At 39.5% G+C, this 27,419-nt stretch overlaps 1 protein-coding gene across 5 annotated transcripts in view; it reads right to left on the reverse strand.

Moving 5' to 3' along the window:
- WT1 (WT1 transcription factor) overlaps positions 1–27,419 on the reverse strand; it is a 52,798-nt gene that overhangs the window by 11,420 nt on the left and 13,959 nt on the right. The window contains exons 5-9 of one of the 5 annotated variants that reach the window (XR_011337493.1): positions 21,125–21,227; positions 19,617–19,767; positions 12,072–12,161; positions 10,307–10,390; positions 2,936–3,128 (exon numbers count right to left, since the gene is read on the reverse strand). Coding sequence is in view for 3 of the 5 variants with exons in the window: in XM_069857510.1 (XP_069713611.1) it covers positions 6,840–6,961; positions 10,298–10,390; positions 12,072–12,161; positions 19,617–19,767; positions 21,125–21,227 (559 nt within the window). In the remaining 2 variants the exon portion in view is untranslated. Of the gene's footprint in view, positions 1–2,876; positions 3,129–5,549; positions 6,962–10,297; positions 10,391–12,071; positions 12,162–19,616; positions 19,768–21,124; positions 21,228–27,419 lie in introns of those variants that run through there. The other 4 variants (XR_011337492.1, XM_069857512.1, XM_069857510.1 and 1 more) reach the window with 4 other exon arrangements.

Raw genomic sequence — 27,419 nt, forward strand, 5'->3', positions numbered from 1 at the left:
GGTGAGCAAGAAGCTCAGTCACTAGAGAGATTCATTCATTCCACAACAGTACAAGAACTTTGAGATTTATATTTCAGACAGTCCAGTAGACTTCCACCAGGGCAAGATCCATTGCAGGCAATAAAAAATCCTTCTGCCATGTGACCTTTCCTTTCTTTGATTCTCTGTTAATTCTTCCTTCTAATAACAGAAACATGCATTTCCACACTTCTGAGGTAACGAGCAATGAGTGATTTACAGCACACAACTCCTCAGAGCATGAAGCACCATCCTCAAGGACAGCAGGAGCTTGGCCTTTGAAGAATTCCCTAGGCAATCAGATTTTTAAAACTCTGTAATTCCCAATAGCTACCCAGAATCACTTGGATAAATATTGTAATTACAATAACAGCACAATATCATACTCAAGCTACTGAACTACATTTTGAGTTAAACTACATGATAGGCTTCAGCTCTGACTGCTGCTTTGTAAGCCCTGTAACTTTCTGTTGTAAGTCAGGAAATTCCTTCCTTTGCAGCGGGTGGCTTGGCTGCAGAGCATTCCAGAACCGCTGTCCTGAGAGCAAGAAACCCTCTAGGCTGAGCCGTCTAGTGGCTTGAGAGCGCAACAGCTCTCCTGCTCTAAATATAGGTCTTTGTTGGGCTGGAATCCTTGCCATACAGTAGATAAAAAACCTCTTTATTTGCCTTTACAATGTACCTTTACTGTGCCGCTAGACCAATAACTTAACCTAAAAACCTCAGCAATACAGCTAAAAATGTCAGAGACCTTCCTGAGAGGAAACATTAAGCAGACGTGATTATTGTACGAGTAGAGCATGTGCATGAGGACACACCATTTCCCAAGAAAACTCTCGGGCAGGAATTTTTCCGGTCGTTACTGTTTCTGTAGTTATGTTTTTCAACATTTCATTCAAATGAATGGGAATTCTGGGGCATGACTCAGATGAGAATGAGCCATAAAAAGAAACAGCCTGAGAATAAATACAGTTGTATTTCTCTCCTGCACTTCCATGCTGAAGTGTCTCAGGGCCTTGTATGTTTTTTATTCCCTTGCACCAAAAGGGCTTTTTTGATGCTGGGGAAGAGCAACTACTTTTATATTAGATTTATCCTGTCATTTAAGCCAGGATGACCAGACAGGTCTCTCCATGATCACTCAGCCTATTTTTGCAGACTAAGATCTTGATTCTGCCAGAGCTCATCTGAATATATCTAGCCTGTTTCACATAAAAAACAGTGGTAGTATTATTTAGGATTATACTTATACCTGTGGTATAGGCAGTTAGTTGTCAGGAATAGAAAAGCTTTACCTGGGACTAAACATTCTCATTCAAGATTTGCAGTGTCTTTAAACACTTTCCTTCTAAAGCATTTTCTATGGCTTGCAACTTCTTCAGTGCAGAGTCTTCCTGCTATTCGGTGTTCCTACAGCACATAGCACAAGATCCCTCTGTGCTATGTTTAGGTTCTTTTGGGCTACCCCGACTGCTCAGGGCCCTTTGAGGTGTCAAAGCTAACGTTTTCAGCAGTAGAAGCTGGCACTTGTGTTTGGACTGCGTTCTATGTAGAAAACTGCATTTTATTTATTTTATGCCCTGGCTTACTTCCAGAGGCCATGCTGGTCTTGATTCCCTCACCACCGTGATTTAAGAACTGCTCTGTGCTGGTGAAGCCACATCTTTTCATCAGCACGGAGATGGCCAAACCAAGCACTTAACCCTAGGCTTTGTCATGCTGCTATTTGAAGCCACAGAAGTTCTGCCAGGTTGTTTTCTTTATGGGAATCGACACACGCTGTGCTCACAACTCTTAAGTATGCAATGCTTTGTACAAGCAGAGAAGAGCATAATCTTTGTATATTTTGTCTTTGCCTCATTTGAATCATATTCTAGCCAACCCTGTTCTTTCCCATATTACATTCATGAAGAATGAAAAGGAAAAAAGTTTCTTTCTTTCTGTTTTTCCTTTTGGTGTCTCTTTCTGTGCTTTGCATTGATCACTTCCAAGAAGACAAGCTGCTTGGCTAGAAGTTCTTCAAGCACCTGTTTTTTAGCAAGTCTGCCAGGGCATCTCACTAGAGAAACCGAGGGCAGCACCTAGGAGCAGTGCATGGAGAGCACCTTGGTTTCTGTCTACCAGGCTTATCTTCCTTTCAAGCTGTTCTGGCCATTTTGCTTCATCCCTCACAGGACTCTGCTGACAGCCCTGGTACGTCCTGAGCACCAAGAGCCGCTCTGCTCCTCTGCTGAGCAACTGGGGCTTAGAGCACTCTGCAGCTATTGGCCCACCGTGCCTGTCCTCCAGGTTTATCTCAGCTCTACCCCCGGTTTTGTCACTGTATCCTTCAATCCCCTCTCTCCCCATAAAAGTGTCTAGCTGTCTCTTAAACTCACTTTACCATTTGCTTCTTTGACCTCACTTGGCAACTTATCCTTGTGTTTATTATTTGAGGTGGAATAGTTCTGGCTACATTCCTGGTTTTACTCTTAATTGTCTAATTTTTAGAATGGTGGCAGTGGGGTTGGGATTTGAGTTTGTTGGTTTGGGTTTTTTTAACTCATTGCTTTTGTGATCAGGTCTTCTGTTTCATTAGCCTCCTTCACATCATCAGGACTTCCAATAACTAAAAGAATCCTAATGAATCTTTTATTGGCTCTTCCCAAATATTGCAGCTGGATTCTTGTCCATTAGTGCCATTCTGAACTGCATGCAATGCCTTTAATTACTCTTTTGTTAATTGGAGGGGGGGCAGGGGAACAGGATTTTCCCCAAGCAAGGAAGACTTCCCCAGTTAAAAAGCTGAGCAATTCTCCCTGCCTGTACTTGTCCCACGGGGAGGGCACAAACAGGGTCCACGCAGGACTGAGCAGCAGAACTTGTGTGTGTCCTCTGGCAGTGTCCCTCTGCCTGCTGGTTGCCTTTGTGTAGCCACCTCAGGTTAGCTCCAGGCTGCTCTGAGACATGGGGCTGCAGGGACCTTCTTGAAGCCCCTTGATCCACTCCAGAGCCTCGTCAGACTTTTGGAAAAGATGTTGGGAGCAGCTTGCTTACCATATTGGATTTGCTGGCAGGTCAGACTGACGATGGGAAAAGACCGCACATGATAAGGTTTTCTCAGTGGCTATCTGGGGAAGCAGAAGAAGGAAGAAACACCAGTTTAAGGCACCTATCTGCATCTTCAGGAATTGTTCCCTGTTGCTGCAAGGTTGGTTGGTGGAGCAGTGAAATGAACCCTACTGACTTTCTGAAAGAGATAGGCCTGGTGGGAGTAGCTTCTAAAACGAACAACACGCATAACCCACTATGGAAAGAGAAGAAATGAGCTACTCCTTTGCAAGTCCCCTCCTTCACTTACAGGAATCAATATCTGCATCAGGCTGGACTGCCTTCAGTTTGGTTGCCTAATTGCAGCAAGATAATGGCTTTGTACCTCCTGTTCAGTTAGTATAGTCTGTACACTTAAAGAATTGGACATACCCCAAAAGTATGCTCATGTGGTTACAATTTAGGACCCTTGGCTCTCATGTTTTCCCAAAGTAGAAAGGAGACTTTGCTGCCTTCACCTACCTTGGAAAAAAATGGTGCAAGTGAACCCTTGAATCTCAGCTGACACCATCAGAGAGAGAAGAGATCACATTCCTTTTCCTACCCAACAATGTCGTACATCATGAAATGACAAGAAAAAGTAGACATGTTACCTATATCATTAACGTTCTGCATTTTGGGGGGCTTTGGAAGCTATAGGAATAGCATGCCAATCACTGTAAGACATTAACCATCAGCCAAAATAACATCAGTCACTGTTTTCAGTTTAAGAACATAGGGCAGAGGCATAAAAGATATGCTCAATTAATTGTAGGATTGAAAATTTTCCAGAGAGCTACGGATACTTGTAAGATATAATAGAGTGCAGCCCCCTCATCTTTCATGTGGAGGTCAAGCTCACAGAAAGTCAGCCCGCTGAGCAGTTTCTGCTTGCCACAAAATGAGGAATTGCATGCTGCAAGAACCAGCATCTGGGGGCTGCTTCTGAGAAATTCATGTAGTAAAGCACTTCAATAAAGTTGGCTTACCTTGCTGGTAGAATCTTGAAAACAGGGAAATGAAAGAGAGAGTCATAAAATGTCTTTCATGACAAAGACTGTAAAATAACTAGGAATAAAAATTTTACAAAATTAAATATATTTATTTAAACAATTACCATTGTCTTCACTGTACTGAGCCCACTGGGGGATGAAATCATCATCAAACAACAGAGTAGCAATAAGTAAATTCGTTGAAAATGTTGCAACAGCAAGAACAAAAGGACACGCTCTGTCACTCATCAACCCACACCACATTTTCTGTAGCCATCTACCATTACTATCCAGCATACAATTCACTAAGCAGCAAAACCATGGCTGTAGTTATTTACAGGTCACTGGAAGTCTGGCCTGAGTGGCAGTGGAGTTTTGGTTGTATTTCACAAAAGAGCTTTATTTATGTTTGACTAATGCAAGCACAACTGGAGGCTGATTTTTCTTTTTTTGGCTTTTAGTATAAACACTCGTGGCAGCTCTCTATTTTGGGTGCAGACTGAAAAACAGATTGTTTTGTAGTTGCAGAAGACTGCTGGGTAATTCAGAGGACATTGTTATTGCAACTGAACTTTCCTTTCAAAAAAGCAGGAGGAGTCACTTTATTTTTTAATTCTGTGTAGTTTTATGTATACTATTCGCTCCAAGTATTTGATGTTTGCCACACTTGTTATGAGTTTCTCCAGAGAGATGCTGTCTTTTGGCAGCAAAAGATAAAGTTGACTTATACAAATAACTCACAGTACCCCAACAGTAATTAACAGTGATGCAATACCCATGCGAAAAAGAGGACTTGAAGAATTAACTGTTGAGTTTTCTTGACGATGCAGCTGCACTTTAAGAGAGAAAGCTCAACCCATCATAGAACTCCATTGTGTACATTAGAGAAAAAAGCTTGGCAAGATACATTAAAGATTTTTGCTGAAGAGATACAAATATTTTGCAAGGTCAAAGTGCGCTGAGGCAGGCTGTACTTACTTCCAAGGAAAAGTAGGCAGTATGACAAAGAATCAGCAATATTGTTTTATCTTCGTTTTCACACTTCATCATCTAAGAACGATTGTTTTTTTCAACCTACTGAACTGACTTAAACCACCCCAACTCTAAGTTAACTTTTACTAAAAAGACAACCTAATCTCAGGAGTTATCTGTGCTTATACTTTCAGTGCAGCTCTACAGAAGGCCAGTACAGCTATTTATAAACTGGATTTTACTATTCTACAAAGTTCTTATGCAGAACTTATAGGTCGAAAGAAAAAGAATAGTTTGGTAAGAAGACAAACGACTGAAGCAACTGTTTTATAGCGCAATATGAAACTTGACACTGTTTTCTGCTGCCAGTATGATTCCCAAGAGAGATGGATAAATTGTGGTCAAGACCTGGACAGGTTAACTAGTGGTCATCAGTGCTGGTGGTACCTTTATATACAAAAAAAAAAAAAAAAAAAAATGGATACTATTGGACAGGGCATTTGAAATTTAATACCAGACATGAAACAAGACATCTGTTGGACTCTCATTTGTTTCTCTTTGAATGGGCTTTAATTGAAAGCTCAGTGAAAAATGCAGGTTACATTCTTAGTGTTATCAATAGTTTGTAACAGCAACAACATCAGAACAGTGATGCATCTAATATTTATACACTTTCTAATTTTAGATGTCTAAGAGCAATACATTATCAGATATATATACACACAATTTCAAGCAATTAAAAGTAAATAATAAACCCCTCCTCCCGAAACCCTGAAACAATATATTTCCTTACACTAATAATGTCTTTTTCACATATACTTGACAAAGAGTCTTTTTAAGTTACTTATCTTAAGAGTAATCTGTTAATGGAGATCCTGGACCAGCCCCATTAAAAGTTCAGTTTTAAGTTTATACAGCTTGTTAGCCACATAACCAGTGTGGCTTTACATTGTAAACAAATCCCAAATGTCTACAATGACTGGAATTAGTTTTGTGTAAAGGAGATTTAAGCATCTCATGAAAGAATAAATTTAAACCAATACATTAAAAAGAGAGAAAGAAAGGTAAAGAGTTAATTGACAAACAAGACAGTTTTGGGGGATCAGTTATGTGATTATTTATAAAACAAGTTAACTTAATGGTAAGATTCTTGTTTTCTGTAAAGAGAGGCTCTGGTTCATCTAACTTTAGCTGCTCTAGAAAAACATTCTTTAAAAAAAAAGGTTTGGTTTGTGAAATTCAAAAGCACAGCTTCCAACTTTAAAAGCTTGCCCTTTGGCAGTATGAGTACAAAGTTTACCAAAAGTATCTCAGGTGATTGTTCTGTCTCATACTGTGAGGACAGCTGCACTAGCGTTTGGAAACCTCAGCATATGCACAGATGCAGTAAGCATAAAGCTCACCTTCACCAGGGAGGAATCACCCTGCCCACTGCAGGACTTAAAAAGGCACAACAATAGGCACCTAGAGAAACTCAAGTGAAAATAAAACCAGAAAACTGGAGACAGACGTGGAAGGTAAGCATAGTTTATAGTTATCTTGAAACTGTGGCCATCTTGCTTACTTCTTATAAAAATCATGAATAAAAATCTCTTAAACTAATTGAATAGAAACTTGTGTAAGTCCAAATGGAAGGCAAGGCTGAACAGAATCCTACGGTTTAGTTAACTTGTGTCAAATGGGATGCGAAGACAGCTGCAGCTTTCTGACAGAGGTGATCGAAGATGGCTGATAAAGTTTGCAGTAGCTCATAATGTCCCATCTGGTTTATTCACTTGTTTGAACTGTCTAAAGGGCCAACTGCAGTTTAGTCATGTTCCTCTGGTGCATGTTGTGATGACGAACTAATTCATCAGACCTGGCAAATTTTTTTTGACAGCTGGGCCACCGGCAACTGAAAGGCTTTTCACCTGTTAACAAAACACCCTGTTATTAACTGGGTATACAGCTCGCCTGAGACACTACTATTTGTTTTCTTTCTGCAGGGTTGTGAGGAGCTGGGCAGAGCCCCTGTCAGGAGGAAAGGCATCCCAGGCTGACCTGAGAGGGTGTGGGAGTGCCCTCAATTCCTGCTCACATCAGCACTCTGTGCTTTTGTACATCTCTCTCAGCTGATCAACAGCCTTTTCAGATGACGTAGAACATCTTGCAGTGGTTCATTCCTGAAGACAAGCCCTTACTGAACACCATGTTACCATGTCTGTGCTACTCTTGGCTCTCAAACAAACTAGTTTCAAAGTCATTCTGGCATTTGCACAAGCTTCAGTCACACCTCAGACTGTGGTGCAGACTCACTGCTAGGCACCGTGAAAATTGTCAGTGACGATTTAGAGCTTGACCTCAAGTCAAGGAGAGTTTTCCCAGCTAGTTCAACGAGTTTTGGCTTAAGTTCTTTAAACCTGGTGAGTGTAAGTGAATATGGTAGAAGAAACAGAGTTCAGCATGAAGTCTGCTGAGCAAGACTGAAAGTTTCCCAATACTATCTAAATAAAGCAGATTCATATGTATAGGAAATGTTAAAGGTTCAAAACATTCGGTATTTTTCTAAGAATCCCATGAGCATAATAGTCACTAGAAATGGCCCCAAGCAAAGCACATTCAATTTTAACAAGAAGTGTCATCATCTTTTTATGATTTAATCTGGTGTCTTGATTTTCTATAATATTTAAGTGGAAGTTCAGGCTATGTTTCTGATGCCACAGGAATGCTTACAGAATGCTTTTGTTAGCTCAGAGCCATGCCCAGTAAGTCATGTTTCTTTTAGAACTGCATTTTCTTTTTTTTCCCCAAAATAGATGCAATATTTTAAAGTAGGTTCAGCTCTGGGATTGGGCTCTTCAATGCTGCCAACACCCCCCATATTCTCCAACTCCTGACACACTGTTGGGGAACAAGCTCATCCAGAATGCTCTTTTTTGCCTCACACTGTGCATTTCACAAACATCCAAATTCAAGCAACACAGGATCTGGCATAAGTGTGTATTTCTATTTGCAAAATCCTGTGCAATATATTTAAGGGGGGAGGATGTTTAAATCTACTTTATCCACTCAAAATATATGCTAAAAAAGCATCAACTGTCTCACATGAGTGCATAAAACAGTATGGGACAAAAATGATCCAGTCAGAGCTAGTGGTAAAAATCACAGATTGCATAAAGTGGTCTTCTTTCATCCCAGCAGCATTAGCAAAACCACCTTGTGAAGCGCCGTGAGTTATCTAGCACTAGCCAGATTTTCACTGAACTACCACAGTAAAAGCAGTACAGTTTCACTGTTTCACCAGCAGTTCTGGTTGTCCTCTTGCAACAGGGGGCAGCAATCTCTGTCAGTTCTGCACGGGGCACAGATTACTTTGTACAGCTCCACTGTACAGACACCAAAATTCACATTTCCATTGCTAAAAAAAAATGCACCTGAATTTGCAGCTTAACAAATAGCTTGGCAGTTCACTTAAAATTAGGATGGAATTAGATGAAAGTCACATGTGCTTGGCTTCATCATGACTCAACATGGAGCAAGTTAACTGGAGCTAGGTTCTTTGTTGCAAAATTGAGGGGGCACAAGGAAGAAGGAATGAAGCTATCAGGGACATAATGGAGATGAAAAATCCCCACCCACTATTTGTGCTCTTTCCCCTCAGGATATGTGTATTTTACAGTCAAAGGAGCATGACACATCCACCACCACCGACAAGAGCATCATCACAGCAGCGCGCAGCTGGGTTGCAGAGCTCGCACAGAACCTGAGCCAGTGGCAGCCAGCAAGCCCACGCAGAGGTCTGTGCTGTGCGGCTGTCAGGGCTCAAGGGAGACTGCTTTCAGCAATGAGTGTAGTGTGGGCTTGGATAACATGGAGCAAGGAAGAATGTGAATGGGGAAATGGGTTTCACTAGAAAAAAAGAGAGCAAGCTCATCACTGATTTAGCTAATCTGGGGTAAAAAATTACTGGAATCATGGAAGTCATGAATTAGCAGATCAGTTAATGAAATGTGATGGGGAATGTAATTTATCCAGGCTTGCTAACAGGTGACAACCACTTGCCATTTTGTTTCTACCAGAAAGTTACCTCTTGCTGATTAAGAAAATACCTTTCTTCATGTGAATGCTCACAGACCCAGGCCCTGCAGCTCACCATGAGACTATGGGGAGAACCCAGGAACACAGCCATGCCCTTTACCATTTGCAGATTGCAAGTGCAGATATGGCCACTACTTGAAGCCTTTATTTGGCCAGTGCCACAGAAAATGCCATTGCTCTCAGGTGAAACATTTCCTTTATTAAAATTTCTCTGTTATCTTTGAAAGTCTTAAATATGTGTTTATGGTCCAGAAGAGAAAAAAGAATCCTTAGCAGGGAGAAAAAGATTTTCAGGCTCCTTGTCCATCTGTACAGAGACTGAATTTAAAAGGTTAACGCCAGTATAGAAAATGCTGTGACATCTAATAACACATCAAAGCGCTCGGTAAACAATTATTTGGTAAAAATACTGCATGCATGGTGGAATGGAACAGAAAATTCCAGTTCATAGGAATAATTCTAAAACGTAATACTAGATATAGAGGTTGCTGCAGTTGCTTCTTAATGGTGTTTACATTTCCACGAGGGCAGAGTAGACTAAAATGGCCCCCTATTTTTTTCCCTATATTTATATGAAATACTATGGTTTCTACAAAAAGGTCCTTGAATATTTGAATAAGCTTTTACTTTACTGTCTGTCAGTGTGAGTTTGCAAAAGGCACTCCCTTTATCTCCTGGAGAGATTACAGTACAAGCAGCAACAGCAGGAGCTTTGCCGTGCTATCCTGCATTAGTCTCAACTGACACTTAGGAGAAGCATGAGTAGGCACAAATACTTTAGATTACAGACCTCTGGCTGAAGCTAGAATTAAAATTTCTGTCTTGCAGGGGTTTTTTAGTAAAGGCAGTAGATCAACTTGACATTTGTGGGCTGAGACCATGATGTTCATTTCACAATAGCTGACAAAATGTATTTTGCCACGCTGAAACTTCTTTAAACATGAAGAAAGAAAGTGTAGTTTCCAAAATCACCTAAATCCATTTGTGAAAAATGATTATGACACTTGGGGGATGTGGTCACACTGAAAGATCAGCACACTCTGAAGTTATTTCTGCTGTTTTGAATACTTAACCCCTCGTTAAGAGATTTTCTAATTATATAATTTACAACAACATTGATTTAAACTTAAAAAATAAGGAAATATAAATGTGAATAAAAGTTTACGCACTTGTTTTACCTGTATGAGTCCTGGTATGAGTCTTCAGATGATCAGATCTGGAGAACTTTCTCTGACAGGTTTTACACTGGAAGGGCTTCACACCTGAAAAGACAAAAGAGGTCTATTGTATCCCAGCACCTTGGGGAAGGGTGAATGAAATCACCTATTTCTGAATTTTGAAGAGTCTGGATTTTTCTTGTACTAGTTACTAGCTCCTTCCAGCTTCATGCCTACACATTACAGAAAGTCACTAATCAGGCTACCATCCCATTATAACCTTCTCTTCCAATGTCTGAGCCTGAAGCATCCAAATAACACCACAGTAAACAGACACCCACTTACACTGTTGGATTAAGGAAGATCTGTTAATTATGATCCCGTGGATTGGAACTATTTGCATCATGTATGAGCAAATATGACATAAGAACAATAGACATGTAGAGATACGTTTTTATATATTCCAAATAGGCTTAACTTACTTAACACTTCTACTACTTATTTTACACACTACACACAACTCTCGGGGACTGTTTAACACAGATAAGTTATACTATGCAGTTGCTAAAAATGTATCAACCCAATAAAGTACTTTTACCACCAGCTTTCAGAGACACTTCCTACATCTCTCGATAACACCATTCAATTGGGATAGAACATCTTCAGCAAGAGAAGTAGGAGGCAGAAATCCACCAAGGAACAGTGAGTAAACCAATTGCCAGGCCACTCCCTGAGAGACAGGAGACCCAAACACCATTTTTTGCTGTGACTCCATTGGAGAAGTACTTTGAAGCCCTTTCTCACGTCCCATGCAGCATGTCCTCATGGTTCCACTCCTAGACAGGAGGCTGGGCTCACCACCATCTCCTCATCTGTGACTTTGGGAAAGGCAGCTGTCTCCCCTGTCAGTCTAATCTAGACCTTCAAGAACTCCTGAAATGCTGAAATGGGCTATCTTGACATTTCCAGAAAACGGTGTATGTGCAAAAACCAAGTTGTTGAAGCTGCACTGAACTCACAAGTAGTTTTTGCCATCTCAGAACATTTCACCAAGTAAATGACTCATCGAGAAAGATACACAAGTCTAGCTAGAACCCAGACCCATTCATGACTGCTGCTGCTCTCTCTGCTGTCTTTATGTGAGCTGCTACTCACCTTCTAGGCTACTCATTCAATCCAACCAGCTAGATCTTTGATGTTTCTCCCCTTGCTGCTCCTAGAATCCTTTAGTTGCTAGAATTCAAGAAAGGCTCAAATCTAAGCTTAAGTGGTTTGCTGAATTAGGGCCTTAAGCATCACAGCTGGCATGGCTTTTGCTTCTCCAATTCTGTTTTCCACATATAAGTACACAGTAATTCCACCAGCCCTTCAGGTTATGCATACGCAGCACTCATCTATTAGCATTGCCACACAAACACTGGAATACCAGCAGTGGCTTTTATCAGGTTACTCATTGGAAACTTTTTCTTGCAGAACCACTTAGTTTTTAAAATTGATATATCCCCTATACTGGGGACAGAGTATAAAGCAGACACTTTCATTAAGAAAGCTCTTTCAAAAAGATGGCAGTAGGATGAAAGGGTCACCTACACAACCATAGTAGTGCTGAAATGCCAAGAAAAACACTCAGCTACAGTCCTCTCCTAAAGCTACCTCGAAGAACTTGGCACTACAGGTATGGTGTATGAGCACCATCAGAAAGATGGATGTTTAGAAGTACACTTTTCAGATTGCAATTCATGTATCAAGATGAACTCTAATGAGTAGAGATGTGCTATCAACAAACCTGTGTGTCGTCTTTGGTGCCGTTTGAGTTGGTCTGAACGAGAAAATCTTCGTTCACAGTCCTTGAAATCACACTGATAAGGTTTTTCACCTGCAAAGGACAAACGTTTTATCAGAAAATATGTCTAAATGAGGGAACACATCAACTAGAATCAGAAGATAAAACATTACACTAAAAGACTTAGACTTCCCTCCTGTCTAAAGCAGTCTGGTAGTACAGTAGGACTCATTTGCTATAAAACCATACAACTGCATCGGAATCAGTGGGGAAAGGTCGGCATAATTGGCACTGATCTTTAATCTGTTAATTCTGAAAACATAGCCCATTAGGTTAAACCTAAAAAAAAATCAAGTTGCATTAATTTCTTTTGGTTTTTTCTGGAAAAGAACAGAAATCTCTTGGTTTATATTTCTCTGAAAATCATATTAAGCCCTTCCCACCTGTTTCACTAATACATTATTTATACAAGGCAATAACTTGCAGTCTGCTCTAAATTGGATTTAAAGCAAAAACTAGTCATCCATGTAGGTGGCAATTTTAAGCACATAAATTAATTCAAAGAAAGGGAGCAAAATTCAACCTCAGAAAAGTACATTTTCTTCCCCAAAACAGAAATTATGTTTCTTTCATAAAGCACCACTAAACAGACTTTCTTAAGTAGCTGCACATCTCTCACAGGGAAGACTATGAATTATTGCAAAGCCTCATGTAAAATCAGACTCTTCCTCCACCTCCCATATAGCTCAGCAATGATCCTCAGCATGAATTTTCTCTGGGACGAAAAGTGAGATTCCGACTTCTTTAAAAAATGAAATTACTACAGGCTAATGTCTCAATGAACATGATTTCCAATGCAAAAGACTTCACCAATCACGTAAACATGAAAAAATAAACAATTGAGGAGAGGAAAGTGGGAAACACTGCTGGCATGTAGCAATCCACACAGTTGGTGAAAACTGGCCAGCACAAAAAACCACAATCCTTATGCTGTTACAGGAGGAGCTGTATGATCTTTCAGATCTGATTCACATCTAGTCTATGGCCTCTTTGCACAACACTGGAATCCTGCAAAAGTCTCAGAATTACATTTATACCTACATGAAGTCTGGTTACAGTGCCACAGCCCTTCTTAGAGGCCTCAACACACAAGTCATGAAGCATTTCCCACTGCAAAGCTGGGAGGAGCTGGGTTTTATCTGGAGGGTACACACAAGACCAGCTGGGATCTGCTTTGTCTACTGTGGAAAGCTGAGATGTAAAACAAAGGTCCAGAAGGAAGGACTTAAAGAAGAAAGTCAGCTGGGCAATGGGTGTAATTTCTGTGGGTCTATTTTTAAACATATATTTCCTAAATCTTCATTGTAAATGTCTGCATTTCTGATTTTACTATGATGAGGTTGCATCAATGAGGTTATTATGATTACGATGAGGTTATTGTGATTTTATTATGATGAGGTTGTACTCTGGCTGCACAGGTATTCTGAGATACTAGGGCAAACTAGTTGGGTTTAAAGCAGAAGCCTTCTGATCTCGGTAACAAGGTACAAGTAGCAGACTAAGAAGAGCAAATTCCTACTGGTGTGGCTAAGATCAAAATTTTACAAAAGCAAGTAAGTCTGCAGAACAAGCTAACTTCCTGTGACAGTCACCCAAAGGAGTTTACTGATTCTCAAACCTAGGTGTGGACAATTTCCATGTCTGCTGTGCTTAATTTATTAGCATAAGGGATTAAAGTTGCCACAGGTGTTTGAAATAGTTCTGCACACTTTGACCGTAAGGACTCCCTGGGGGGTGCCTGCTTTTCAGAAACCACTTACTTCCAAGGAATTCAGCCCTTTGGCAGATTTAAGAGGGGGAATGTCAGCAGAGCAGAATGCAGTGACAGGATGATTGTCTGCTAATTGCAATATAAATGCAGAAGATGGTTAAGGAGGTATTTGAATAAAACAGTATAGAGGGTCTGATGGCATGCACATGAAAGTATTTCTTTAAATACTTTGAAATATAATCTTGATTAAATTAAGGACAAATTTAACCAATGCATATATTAAAGGTATCAATCATAGAGTTATGGTGATACTGCACAGAAAACAAAAAGCAAACAAATAAAAAGAGGCACAATATTTGGACAGAAATACTTATTTCCCTTTCCTTCTACATCTTCCATGTCACCTAATACCAAGGAAAATGCCTGCCAAAACCAACTGTCTTATACCTGTTTACTTTCCTAAGTCTCATCAGAACAGGACAACAGAAATGTCCCAGATTAGAAGTCGTCTGTTAGTACCTCATTAAATCACTATACTGAGAGGGGTTAGGGCAGTGTCTAGTTTCCCTAGGACTATTAAAGCCTCTCCAGTAAAAGGGTGAATTCTCTCAATGTATTAAAAATATCCCATAATGCTGTCACCTTCCTCTGTGACCATATAAAATTTCAAAACAAAATGAAGATGAAGCTTCCCCAGCCCTTCCACCTGTGACTCTGAGGCTTCCATGATTATTTACATTTCATTACTGAAAAAGGGCATACAAAAGAAAGGCTAAACTTGGTGCTTAATGAAATAGTCACAATGAGAAAGCACAGAGGAATGACAGTTCTTTAATATTTACAGAAAAAATCAGAAAATCTTAAAAACAGCGGAACAAGTATGAATAAGCCTTTGCACTTTTTGCAATAAATGCTTCTAATAAAACAATCTTATTTGCTCGAAAATAGTTAACTTAAACTAGAGGAAGCATGCACATTTTCTCTGGAGCAAATTCATTTGCCCAAACACATGGGGAAACAGAATTTCCTATTGCTGTGGCAATTGCACAAAATATTAATCATCGTTACATTTAATGAAGGAGCACTGCAAGAGGAAAAGCCTTCCCATTGCTAATGCGAAAACATGAGGAGATGGGCCTGATTTTGAAATGAGAGACTGAAAGTCTGAATGAGAATCTCAAAGTTTGTCTGTACTCCTTTCACCATTTGAAAGGCTTTTTCTTGCACACCCACTTAGCCAAATGAGCACAACCCCATAATCACAACTTTACCTCACTAACACAACATCTTTCTATTCAATATAATTGGCTTTACCAAACTGAGATAAAACCTATGTTTCTTTATTTAGTAAAAAGCCCTTATATGCAATGTTTTCTGTCATCTTCACAATGTAGTTCAAGTGTGAGGCGTCGTTACTGTTTTGAAACTAATCTTATATTTGAAACACATAAGTATTCTTCTCTTGTGCCACAGAAATTGAAGTATAAAAGCAGGCCACACCAGGTGATGCCAAAGGTCCATCCAGCCCAGCAGTGTCCCACCGTGGCTCACTGAAGATGGCTGCAGGAGAGCAGAAGATAGCAAGGTTGCAGCAGTGCTTTCCCTGGAATCCCTCCCAGTATTCAGCAGTTCATGAGCTAACAACTTTCTAAGCCAAAGATGGCTTTCTATTTAATACTTGTTAATGGAGCTTCTTTCCATTAATTTGTCCAGTTGTTTGCTGAACTCATGTATGCTTTCAGCTTCCACAGTATTCTGCAGAATGGTATTCCATGGCTTATATGTAAAGGTCAGTATTTTAAAGCAACTCTAATGAAAGAGTGCTCTCCTAGAAGTTATGACATGAGAGAAATTACCACCTCTTAAGAGGAGAGCCTGTGAAGTTCCCAGCTCAAGCACAATTATGCCCATTTATTTATCAATTGATCGTATCTATATACAGAGGATGTAGCTCTATCTTTCAAAGGAAGTGTAATGATGAACTGCAGTAATGTCTGTAAAGCATTTGGCAATGGAGTGGCAAATGCCAGAGTAAAAGGAAATTTGCTCTTGCCCAAGCAAAGAAGTCAGTGTTAGATGATCAGCATAAAAATAGTTATTAGACTGCATTAATTACACCCCCTAGAGCCTCAGAAACTCACCACTGAGAGCTAGTCCCCTACCAAATAAAGGACAACCTTCCTGATTTACAGATTCTCATACTTCATTGTAGAAGCTCATACCTCTAGTTGAGCATATTTAGGCTGAAGAATATTCCTGGCAAACAGACAGAAGATATTTTCTCTGTTAAAATGCACAGCTTTCCATTAGGATAAATTCATTTTTTCCACTGTGTGGCACTGAACCCAAAGGGTGTCTAGCAAGAATGCTGATGTTTCCACCATAAACAAAATTTATGGAGGGCTGGACATCAATTTTTTTCTGCAAAGAGGTCTCTGAATTCTGCCACAGGATGACAACTCTCATTATTTGCTGTTCTGTCAAAAAGTTATATGTATTTTTGCATTTCCTCTCAGAGGCACATCTACTGCAGCAAAATACATGAAGATAAGAAAAAAGCTTTTTTGACTGTACATATTTCAATGAAGGCATTGTTAACAATGGATAAGCAGTTTTGGAGGGTACAAAATGTCAACGAGTTTTCAACTAAAGCTATGTTGAAACATTGGTAAAAACTGATTACAGAATCCAACTTTGTGTTTCAGAGCCCTGCTTGATTTTGCAATATTGCAATCAGTGAAGAAGTTCTGATGAGCCAGTCCTCTGTAAGTATCTATTACAGAAAGAAGAAAAGATAATCAAGGGCCAACATTACTCTGCAAAGATAATATCTTCTGGTTTAATATTAGATATATGGAACAGCTTGTTTTCAAATCATGTGTTCATAATTTTAAAAATTGACCTACCACTAAACTAAGAAAGGTAGAAGAACTTCAAACCTATGAGTGAATCCAGAACAGCCCTACAGGAGGACTAATAAAATTTTATGTTGACTGCAGAGATGTATACCAAACAAAACATAATTATCCTCCAGCTGACATCTGACAGCTCTCCTGGCTTTAGACTGGCTCCTCACCAGGATTCCTCACCATCAAAACACTGAAGCAGCAGTGGAAGGGACACATCACTGTTTAGAAGGAATAAGGAATATTAGCCATTATGTTTGCCAACTACTTTCTGTCTAACAAGCTAATTCCACTAAGCATAACTTCTTTACCTAGTAGAGAATGCTGGAATGGGATTTTGGAGTTTATTGGGATACAAACAGATGATCAGAGTACCTAAGAGGCAGACACATAATTTTCAACATAAACCAACTGCCTTGCTCAAGTCATGCTTAAGAGATCCCCTAACAAATAAAACAAGCAGATGAAGAAAAGAAAGAAGGTGTAGAGAAGTGTGAACTAGAGCTCCCGTAACTGCTATCAAAAAGACACCTATGTTGTTTATAACAGAGATTGATATGCCCTTGGAGAAAACTGGTTTCCAAATTTTCCTTTTGACAATTAGCTTTTCCACAAGCAGGAGACACAAATCAGGGGTATACAGGCAGAGAAAAACATGAAATTACAAAGGAAACTGGAAGTGGATTCGCATCACAACAGTTATTTCATCTGCCCAGGGCTCTTGAAGAGCATGGAACAGAAAAAGACTTTATGGCCACCAAGTTCAGACCCTCCACCAGAGCAAGCAGCCAAGAAAATATGTTAATTCTGAAGTGTTTGTAGACTATCCATTCCAAATGCTCCTGTATAGTATAGTTCACCAAGCACTCCCAAAAACTAGGCCTGACAGAAGACAGAAGGAGACAAGAAGTGAAGGGTGTCATATTCAAAGCCTCTACAGCAGCTGTGAATTTGGCAAGTAAAATTTCCAGACAATAATCATAGGAAATGGCTAGTACCCATACAATAGAAGGAAGACAAAAACCTGCCAGCCTGATAAATGGAAGAACTCCCTTCTGATCCTAAAGCTGAATGCATCAGCCAGGCAAGTTACCCAAGCAATTCTCATACCCCTTGCTTCCTCTCTTCATCTACAAACAGGCTTGAAAGCTTACAGGGTCTTATCAATGGCAACATTTGTATTAGCAAATACAAGCTTTGGTAATAGATTTGGCCTCTTATGGAAAGCAACTTGCAAAGGTTTGAGAAATAAGTAAGTTTTGTTGTCAACATATCAAAATACAGTGGCAGAAAGACCTAGGACCACCTATAAGAAGACGTGTTTGAGGGGAAATAATGTTTACCTTTACCCTGTTCCACTATAGTGGAAACCAAAGAAGGAGCATGTATGACCTTAAAGACAACAGAAGCTCTATGGAAGCTAGACAACCATAATTCTATCCTCTGTGTTTTTGAGGGCTTTTGTGACGCTACATGGCTAGATTATATGCAGCGTAATTCTGAAAATCTTCTCCAGTTAAGGGGAAATAAAGGGTGTAAACTGAAGTCCTTGTGGTATTTCCAGAAACAACATTGTGTAAGCCAAACAACTAAATGGAACAAAATACAGGACCAGAAAACAAAACAAATTATGACTGTTAAAATACAGAGTAAATCAATTCAGGAATGAAAGAAACACTGATTATGAGAAAAATTCAGAACTGTTTAGGCATGCTCAATAAAAATACTGCAGTTAATGGACCCCAAAAGTTCTCAACATTTTCTTCTGTTTCAAATTTGTTTAGAGAAAATAGAAGAGCATTTCTGTAGACCTTCATATCTAAAGACTAATTAGTTACAATCTAAATTACCCCGAATGTGTAATCTGAGCAACACTGAAGATGTCTATCTGAAAGTTTTGTGACTTGCCCAGTCATAAGTTTAAAAAGTTTTGTAATGTTCATTTCTCACCTCTAAGTATTTTAGACAGCTAACTAATGTCACCACATGGTCTCCAAAAGGAACAGTTTGCAGCTATTTTTTTATGAAATGTTAGACAATCTGCTAGGTCACAGCAGCATGAATGGCCTTCCTGCTCTCTGTGTCATCCCTTTGACCTTCCATCACATTAATGCTGAGCTGAACATCCATATATACCCATTTTATCCACAGATTTCTAGATCAGTACAGAAAGAACTGTCTAAACAAAAATATGATAGGCAATAAAAAAATGCATAATGAGCATATCTAGAGCTATATCATAATTTTACATTTCCAATAGTACAAATCTCCCAGCAGGGGAAATAATTCTGTTTATTCTTTGGCAAGGTGCAGCAGGGGGGTTGATCTCCACATTTTGAGATGTAACTTATATTGCTTGAACTCAGACTCAGGTCTTAGCCTACTAATAACTGGCTTCGGGTTCCTTCATGGAAAGATCCCATAGCAAGGAAGCTCATTTGCTAATCCCTGCCTCCACTCCCAAACAGAAAAGGTTTACCCAGGAGGACAAGATGATGCTAAATGTCTAGCTTCTTGCAGAGGAAACTCCTTAACAGTTAACAGCAGTTAAGATTTGGAGCAAGCTTCGATGTTCCCAAATGTGAAAAAAAAGTTCACAGCCCTGTGTGATGGCCCTATAAGAGTAAGAGAGGGGGGGAGGTGATCTTGCTGTCAGCACCGCTCTGTGGTTTTCTTCACTAGATTCAGAGTCTTCTGTTTCCAAGAGGGATTGCCCAGATGACAGCGCACATACATACCTCATCTGACAGAGCCTCACTGCCTGTGACCTGCCAGATCATTTCTTGCACCTTATGCTATTTTAAAATCACCCTGTCCACTTTGCTGTCCAGTGCTGCAATGTGATTTATACCAACCCACGCTGACACTTACCAGTGTGCTTTCTGCTGTGCATCTGTAAATGGGACAACTTAAAGTATCTCTTGTTACAGCCAGGGTACGCACACATGAAGGGACGTTTTTCATTTGTCTCGCTTGCTGATCGGACAATAGTTGGAGCTACTCCTGGAACTCGTCGGACATCCTACAATGACAGAGACTTGCTAATGCCATGTGTACGTTCCCAAGCTTTTATTTAACATATTCAAAGACAAACAATCAGAGGCAATTCTCCAGGAAAAAAAGATACTTCAATATATTGTACTGCAAACTGGCAATTTTTAATTATACATTAATGAAGTACAACTTCAATATACCTTAATCTGTTCTTTGCAGAGTCTTAAAATCACTTGGAGGTGAAAAGCAATTAATTTTACTTATTAAATTCTCTCACCAATCTTTACATGCAAGACTAAATGAGCCACATTCTGACCTCATGCATAATCACACAATCCTGGAAGAAATCTCATTGGCATATGAATAGTTTTAGGTTTATGCTAGTGTAAGACTTAACAGCACTCATCACAGTAGCACCCTCCTTTTTATTTTACTCATATGAAGTTAAAGAACAAGGAAATGAATGTATTAGGTTAATACAAATCAATAAAAAACAAAACAGGAAAGATTGTCTTGGTGGTGTTAGTGAACAGTTCAGCCCTAATGCATTTTTGCCACTGTCACAATGTTCCATCAAAGACGATCTTTGCCTTCTGGGGTAATTAACTTCCTTAAATAATCTCAGCTGTTTACTTTCATTCACTCAACAAAAGCTGGCTCACAAGCCTGTTTCTGGGAGTTTGCCACTGCATAATGACTTGTTAAACTATACAGAAAAGGAGAAAAGATGCTACCTAAAAACATCGATGTATGTTGGCAACACAAAGCAACATAGAAGGGAAATATTATGTAATGACTTTGCCATCATGCCATCAGTTTTAAAAAGGTCCATCTTTTACAGTAGTAATTATTGATGATACGACTGTTCCAGAAAATCCCATGAAAGGTAATCTCCTTCCAAATATTCACTTATTACTTAGTCATTAGGAAACAATCACTTATTATGTTTTGTTTTAAGGAAATATGTGAGAATTACTAACGTTTCAGAAATCCATAAAACCAAAATGTCATCCAACACTGTCTTACACACAGTTATCAGAGGGAGTCCATTGTAATCACAGAAGCTTCACACCGCCAAAGTGACTGGATCTAGAAGCTGGAAGCTGGATCTCATATTTTGGACCATCTTGAGAAGCTGGTAAGGAATATTGCCTCAGAGATGTATTTTAGAAGAAGAAATAAACAATTTTAAATGACTGTGTCCGAAAGAAATCTTACATCATACTCCAATGGCCTCAGTGAAGTTGAGACACCTAAACCATTTCTGATAACACAGGGAAATTGCAGACCAAGGATGGATATATAAGTAGCAGTGAAGTAGTAAATGAACAATATAGACAGGCAGCAGTTTTACTTCCCTGAGAAGAATGCCCTACTATACTCACTTGTATGCCTCTAAAAACTCCATGGGTGTGTATTCTGTACTGGGCCCCACAGCTGTATAACATGGGAGCACTGTGGTTCTCATTTTCATATCCTGCTGTATGGCTGTAAATAAAGAAGGGAATAATGGAGAAAAGAAATATTTTTCAGTGCTCAGCTCCATGTGACAGGTTTCATTTCTCAAGTCGGTGATAACACATGCAGAGTTCATTTTTATAGCCAGGATATCCAAGTTCAAATGAAATGCACCAAAGGAAGCCTGCTCTGGCTTCGAATCTATCTGCTCCCATTGGCACAATGCACTGACTCCATCCATACATCTCTTAGTATCCATTAAGACAGTCCAGTACAAAAAAATTGTCATGATCTGAACTCTGATCTATTTCCACAAAGATTTTAGGTAAGAGGAAAAAATCCACATAGCAGCATAACTGTGTCATGTGCACATGTACACATTATTTATCAGTTAAATGGGGGGCTGGCTATTGCTAATATCTTTTGGAATGAACAAAATGCCTCAGGTTTCACATTAAGTGCAGTGGATTTTTGTCAGCACCTCATGACTCAGATATTACCAGATACTACCAAGAAAGTGATGACATTTATAAGAATAGCAGTCATGTACTCATAAACAGAGATTACAAATCAGTGTCCAAACTATTTATCCCACATATCAACTTGCAGGATGTACTACAAATTAACCCTTTAAAAAATTAAAAAAACAAAACTAGCCTATCCCTACTGGGTATAAATTTTCAAGATTTCTCATCACCACAATAATTTTAAAAAACTGTAATTTTTGCTATGTTTTGGGGTGTCACAACCATATGTTTTATCTATTTATTCTTCAAAATCCCACGTTCCTCTGTCCAAATTTTATGAACATTGTTGTGTTTCCTGTTTGCAACCTTTTTCAAGTTGAAACTAGGTAAATAAATTTTAGGGATTTTATTTTTAAATGAGTATTTTACACTAGTGTGTACTTCACCACATGTATTAATATACGTTGGCAACAGTAAGGGTTCATGTTTTACACTGCACTAGAAATTAGAAAGCCCAGAACAAAGCCCAAGGGCACACAGCTGGGGACAAAGATGGATACATAGGATGTTATCCCAGTCTTTGCCAAACGCTTGCAATAGCAATTTGAAGGGGTCCCTGAGGCCCAGACTCTCATTTCACTGGTCCTTCCCTTCTCTTCACTCAAAGTTCATGTGCAGAGTAGAATTACAAGGAAGTTTTAAACCTCTTAAGTGATTTGCAGAACAGCCAGTGGAGCTGGAATGCACGAGATGTCTAAACGGTTTGTGAGCCTCGCTAAACAGGAGGGGAGCAGTATTTGTTAACTGCTCTTACTGCAGCGCGTGGGTCATATTCCTCCTTATTTGTCCCCATAGCAGCTTGCAGGTTTGCTCCTTCAGAGCAAGTCCTTTGCTGCCCAAAATTCTCAACTCAAATCCTGGCCCCACATGGCTATTCAAAACTTCACAGAAAGCGTCATTGGGCACTGGAACAGGCTGCCCAGGGAGGTGGTTGAGTCCCCTTCCCTGGAGGTGTTTAAGGCACGGGTGGACGAGGTGCTAAGGGGCATGGTTTAGTGTTTGATAGGGATGGTTGGACTCTATGATCCGGTGGGTCTCTTCCAACCTGGTTATTCTATGATTCCATGATTCTATAAAACAAAGACTACACCTTGTAGGAATTGTATTTCAATTTTAACTGGCAAAGGCAGCAAGCCCATAGATGTTAAAAAAAAAGGTTAAAAAGCACCCAACCCATGGCTATACCCACATTGATCACAAATGAAGCAGTGCACTTTAAAAATGAAATGAAATGAGAAGTACCGCTTATAAGGAGGGAGCTACTGCTGACCTGTAACACAGCAGCAATTCAAGGGTAAATACCAACTTCACCATTAATCACCCTCAGTAGTGTAACTTCTCATTCACACCTGTTCCAGCAAACTTACACATTACAATACACAACAGGCACAAATTTAGATAAGAAGAATTCCCACAATAGGAAATTTAGAAGGAGGAACAGGAATATGATATAAAAGCTTACACCATAAAACACAGCCTAACTTTCCATCCAGATTCACATGGTTTTCATCTTTCACTGATGACTGCTTTTGTAAAGACCAGTCAGTTCTGAAATAATTCCTCACAGGAATAAGAAGTGTAACAAAGACCCTATCTCCACCCTCAAAACCAATGGCTCTGTGACTGAGAGGTACCTTCCAGACGATCTCCATCTCAATTTTTATTGCACAGTTGGGATGCCTTCCTCAACATTCAGACTTTTTCATATTTCCTCACATTATTTCTAGTTACATTTCACTAAACCTGTACATGCAACTGCAAAGCCTTGAAGGTTAAAACCTATTTTCTGAGCCTCTTGACCCACACTATTCTAAGTAATGAATAGCCATCTACTTAACCAACTCCCTAGGAGAAATTCTTTAATAATCAGGAACTCTAGTTCCCATTTCACATTGGGCACATTTCCATCAACACTGGCTGGTCCTCAATGTGGTCATATGGACAATGACAGCAAAATGAATCACATGAGATTTCTCAGTTAAAATGCTACTCATTCACTATGAAGTACTATGGAATAATCTGACCTTCAGGAAGATGGAAATTAACAGGTGAATGTTCTTTCCAGGCAGTGAAGAAACTGTAATATTGAAGGAGGAGTATTTGCAAACTGTCCCTACATCACTGCTCTCTTGAGCTTCAACCTTCACCCTGAAGTAACAGTAACTTAAATGTAAAATACAATTTCTTTTTTTTTTATCCAGCTTCTTTCCTCAATGCACCTATGATGGTCGTCACAAAATGCATACCACAGTTTGCACTGTTGGCTTTTCTCATATTGCTGCACTTCATAAATTAATATAAAAGCACTGATAGAAGAACCAATATAAATCTCCTAAATACACTACTGAAACACCTGCTTTATTGTAAACAAGAGATAATGATCAGATGCGATCCCACATGCATGAGTAATATCTTTAAGGTCCCTTCCAACCCAAACTATTCTATGATTCTATTCTATGATACAAGTAACTGATGAATTTATGCCTGCAGTACATTAAGTAAATGGAAATCTTAAGAGGGCAGGAGATTCCTTGACTTTCATCTTTTCTAGCCAGGCACACTGTATTTATCTAAGCAAAGAGACAATGCCTCATATGCTTAGGCCTCCAAATCAACATGAATAATAATGAAAAATCGTCTGGCTAGATTCTCATGACAGTCTAGATCTGCAGTAAAGCACTGCAATGTGTGTGCTGGATACCCCAAATCCACTAACAATATACGCATGATAAATTAAAAAGAAGACATGTTAGAGATTATATCATGCTGATCAGATAAACAGATATAGTTCAGGGTAAGTAAACACTGATACTCCAGGAGAGACAGGCTTCTGGGATCAGGACCCACGTGTTGTCTCCCAGCAGGATGGGCTGCTCAGGCAACACCACAGCAGCCTGGAGAACCGCCAAGAGAGCCGCTCACTGCCCTGCTGCAAGTGCACTCCTAGCATGGCCAAGAGCACGGACAAAGCTCCTATGCTGTGTCTTCCCCTGCTCCAAAGGCTGAGCAGCCCCCAGGAGAAACTCAGCTAAAGGAGACAGCTAATCAGGGACAAACAGCTGAATTAACCAAAGAAGGAAAAAAAATAACCACGCCAATAAGACCCAGAGTTAGAGTTAGGGGGACACTATACTGACCCCTCCACAAGTCCTAGAAGAAGTCAGCACAAAGCAAGGTCAGATGCAGCTGAACTGTCCTGCCAGGATTCAACAGAAATTTTTGTTCGAACAAGGACTGAAGGATTTGGCCTCACAGCCTAGTTCTGCCTTTACTTGTAAATATACAACTCCCTTTAGCTTCAATGGGGACTGCACAAAGACAGAAATGGACTGTAAATATTTAGAATTCATGTTCATTGGTGAAAAAAAGGACCCAGTGTATTTTGTTCTCTGGTTCTAGGCAGCCAGAAACAGACCTGGAAACATAGCCATAAAATCTAACTCTAGATAACTGGGAAACAAAGACTGATACTTCTGCAACATAAAACGCTAAGCAAGCACTCTGTATTGTATAGTATTAGAGGTGCTTGCATTTACCATTAGCCCAGCAAATCCTTAACACTCGGAGAGTAGCTCTTTTAAAATGATTAATCTCAAAGTTGTACAGATTGTACAAAGATTAATAAAAATGAAGGCTTTACAGATGAGAATGTGTGATGAAAAACAGAGCAGCTTTTGAGAGTTGTATCAATCTAAGTGGTTATAAAAAAAACTCATAAAAGATGACATTCTAATCTGAATATTTTAAAAAATAATCAAGCTGCAATTTCTCTCTCACACCATTTTTACTTTGTTAAACTGAAATTGTCTGTCTAATGTATAAAGCAGTTACAACTTAATCTGAAGAGTTAAGCCTTTTATTATTATTTCATAAACCAAAAAAGGGAAGCTTTAGGGCATGCTGAGAAGGGTTAGAAAATTTCAGATGAAACGTGAATACACATTGATTCATGAGATTTAGACTTGGAAGAATAAAAAAAGCCAGAAAGCAAGATTACATAAAACAGGCACCACATTAAGCTTCAATTTAATTGTGTTTCAATGCAGGAACAGGAATTTTAGGGTTTAGAAACGGTGCCAAAAATGAGGCAAAGTGAGGGTGTGGGCTAGTCCCGTTGATAACAGAACATAAAGGAAGAGAAGTAGAGTTAATTCCCTCTGCTAAAATATTTATCATCCTAGCACCCTGGGAAAAATATGTATGGAGACAGCAAAAAGATTCTGACTAGTTATATAGAAGATCATGTTTCTGCCTGTTTTTTATCTACTACTATACCGAGTATGGAGTATAAAGTTGTGGTTTTATCTGCACTTTCCAAGGCAAAGGAATATTAAAAAATGTGGTTTCACAGATTGCATCTCTTCTGCCATCTTCAATGAGAAAACCAGCTGGTTCATGAAAGGAAGGCACTGGATTTTCAGACAACCGTGGTCCCTCCAACTTCAGTAGTCTGTGTTTGGTTTGGGGATTTTTACTATTGACCTGAGTAGAACTGGGTTTTCAACCAATGCTTCCCTTCAAAATGAGACCCTCAGCTTTCAGTGGGAAAGGGAAATTTCAGGACTAGAGACAATAGGTCATTGTCCATTTCCAATTCATGTTGATTGCAGACCTGAAACCAAGTAGGTAGTTCTGCACACCCTAATTTTACTAATAATACCACCAAAGCTAAACAGAAAAAAATTTTACCATTCACTCCTACACAAAATAAGTTTTCACTGTCCTGTTTTAGATGTAGTTTTAGTAGTGTTCTACAGAGATCATGCCTAATTTTCCTTCCAGTGAGTCTGAGCCAACAGCAGCTTACACAAATGACCTGCATGCTTAACACCAAATGAAACCAAAAGGAAAACAAAACAAAAACAAATTTTGTTTGGTTGTATATTCAATTTCGGATGACTATTGGAAATAGGAATCAAACTTCTTACTCAAGCAGATTAAGAAAAAACTACAGAACATTTCTGCTATGTCTTACTGCTGGGTGTGTGCCTATACTTCTTGTCCAGCATGCCGTATCATTTCCTGCTTTGCATAAATCATTTCCATGTCAGTTTTATATATATCTCACCAAAACATCAAGGAGAGTTTTATAGTCACAAGCTCTGCCTCTACAACACCGCTATGAAGGAGAGCAGTATTTTCCACATTGGACAAATAAGAAAGTAGCACAAAAATACTAAAGGCAGAAATTGAGGGGAAAAGCATTCACAAACGTGGGACATCTGTTTTCAGATGTCCAGAACCTGAATTCTTAGGGTAATAAGCAGAGGACCCACTGACTTTCCTGCGATAGCATAAATCTGATCTCAGCTGCTCCAAACAAAATACCACAAAATGATGAACAAACCACCAGCAAACGGTCTGACGAGATAAATTCCAGTCCCACAGTGATGTTCACTGCCTTAACCATGAAGTTTTCCTTCCAGATCCTTGAAGCTGCTGGTCTGAAAACAAGCCAGCCCTCCCTCTTGCCTACTCAAAGTTCAGAAGGTGACAGAGAAGCCCCTGAACGAACTACACGTAATCAATGCACCAGGTCACAAGGCACCAAATATGGACTGCCCTACCCCTACAGGAGTTGTAAGCACAACTTGAGCTCAATCTTTCTTATTCAGAACCTAAAATCTACAACACAGATTCAAGTCACTTGGACTGTATGGTAGCAGCAGTGCATTGCTTTCTTCTGCAGAGACAA

This window comes from Phaenicophaeus curvirostris, chromosome 5, assembly GCF_032191515.1.
Source record: "Phaenicophaeus curvirostris isolate KB17595 chromosome 5, BPBGC_Pcur_1.0, whole genome shotgun sequence".
Classification (NCBI taxonomy): Eukaryota; Metazoa; Chordata; class Aves; order Cuculiformes; family Cuculidae; genus Phaenicophaeus; species Phaenicophaeus curvirostris.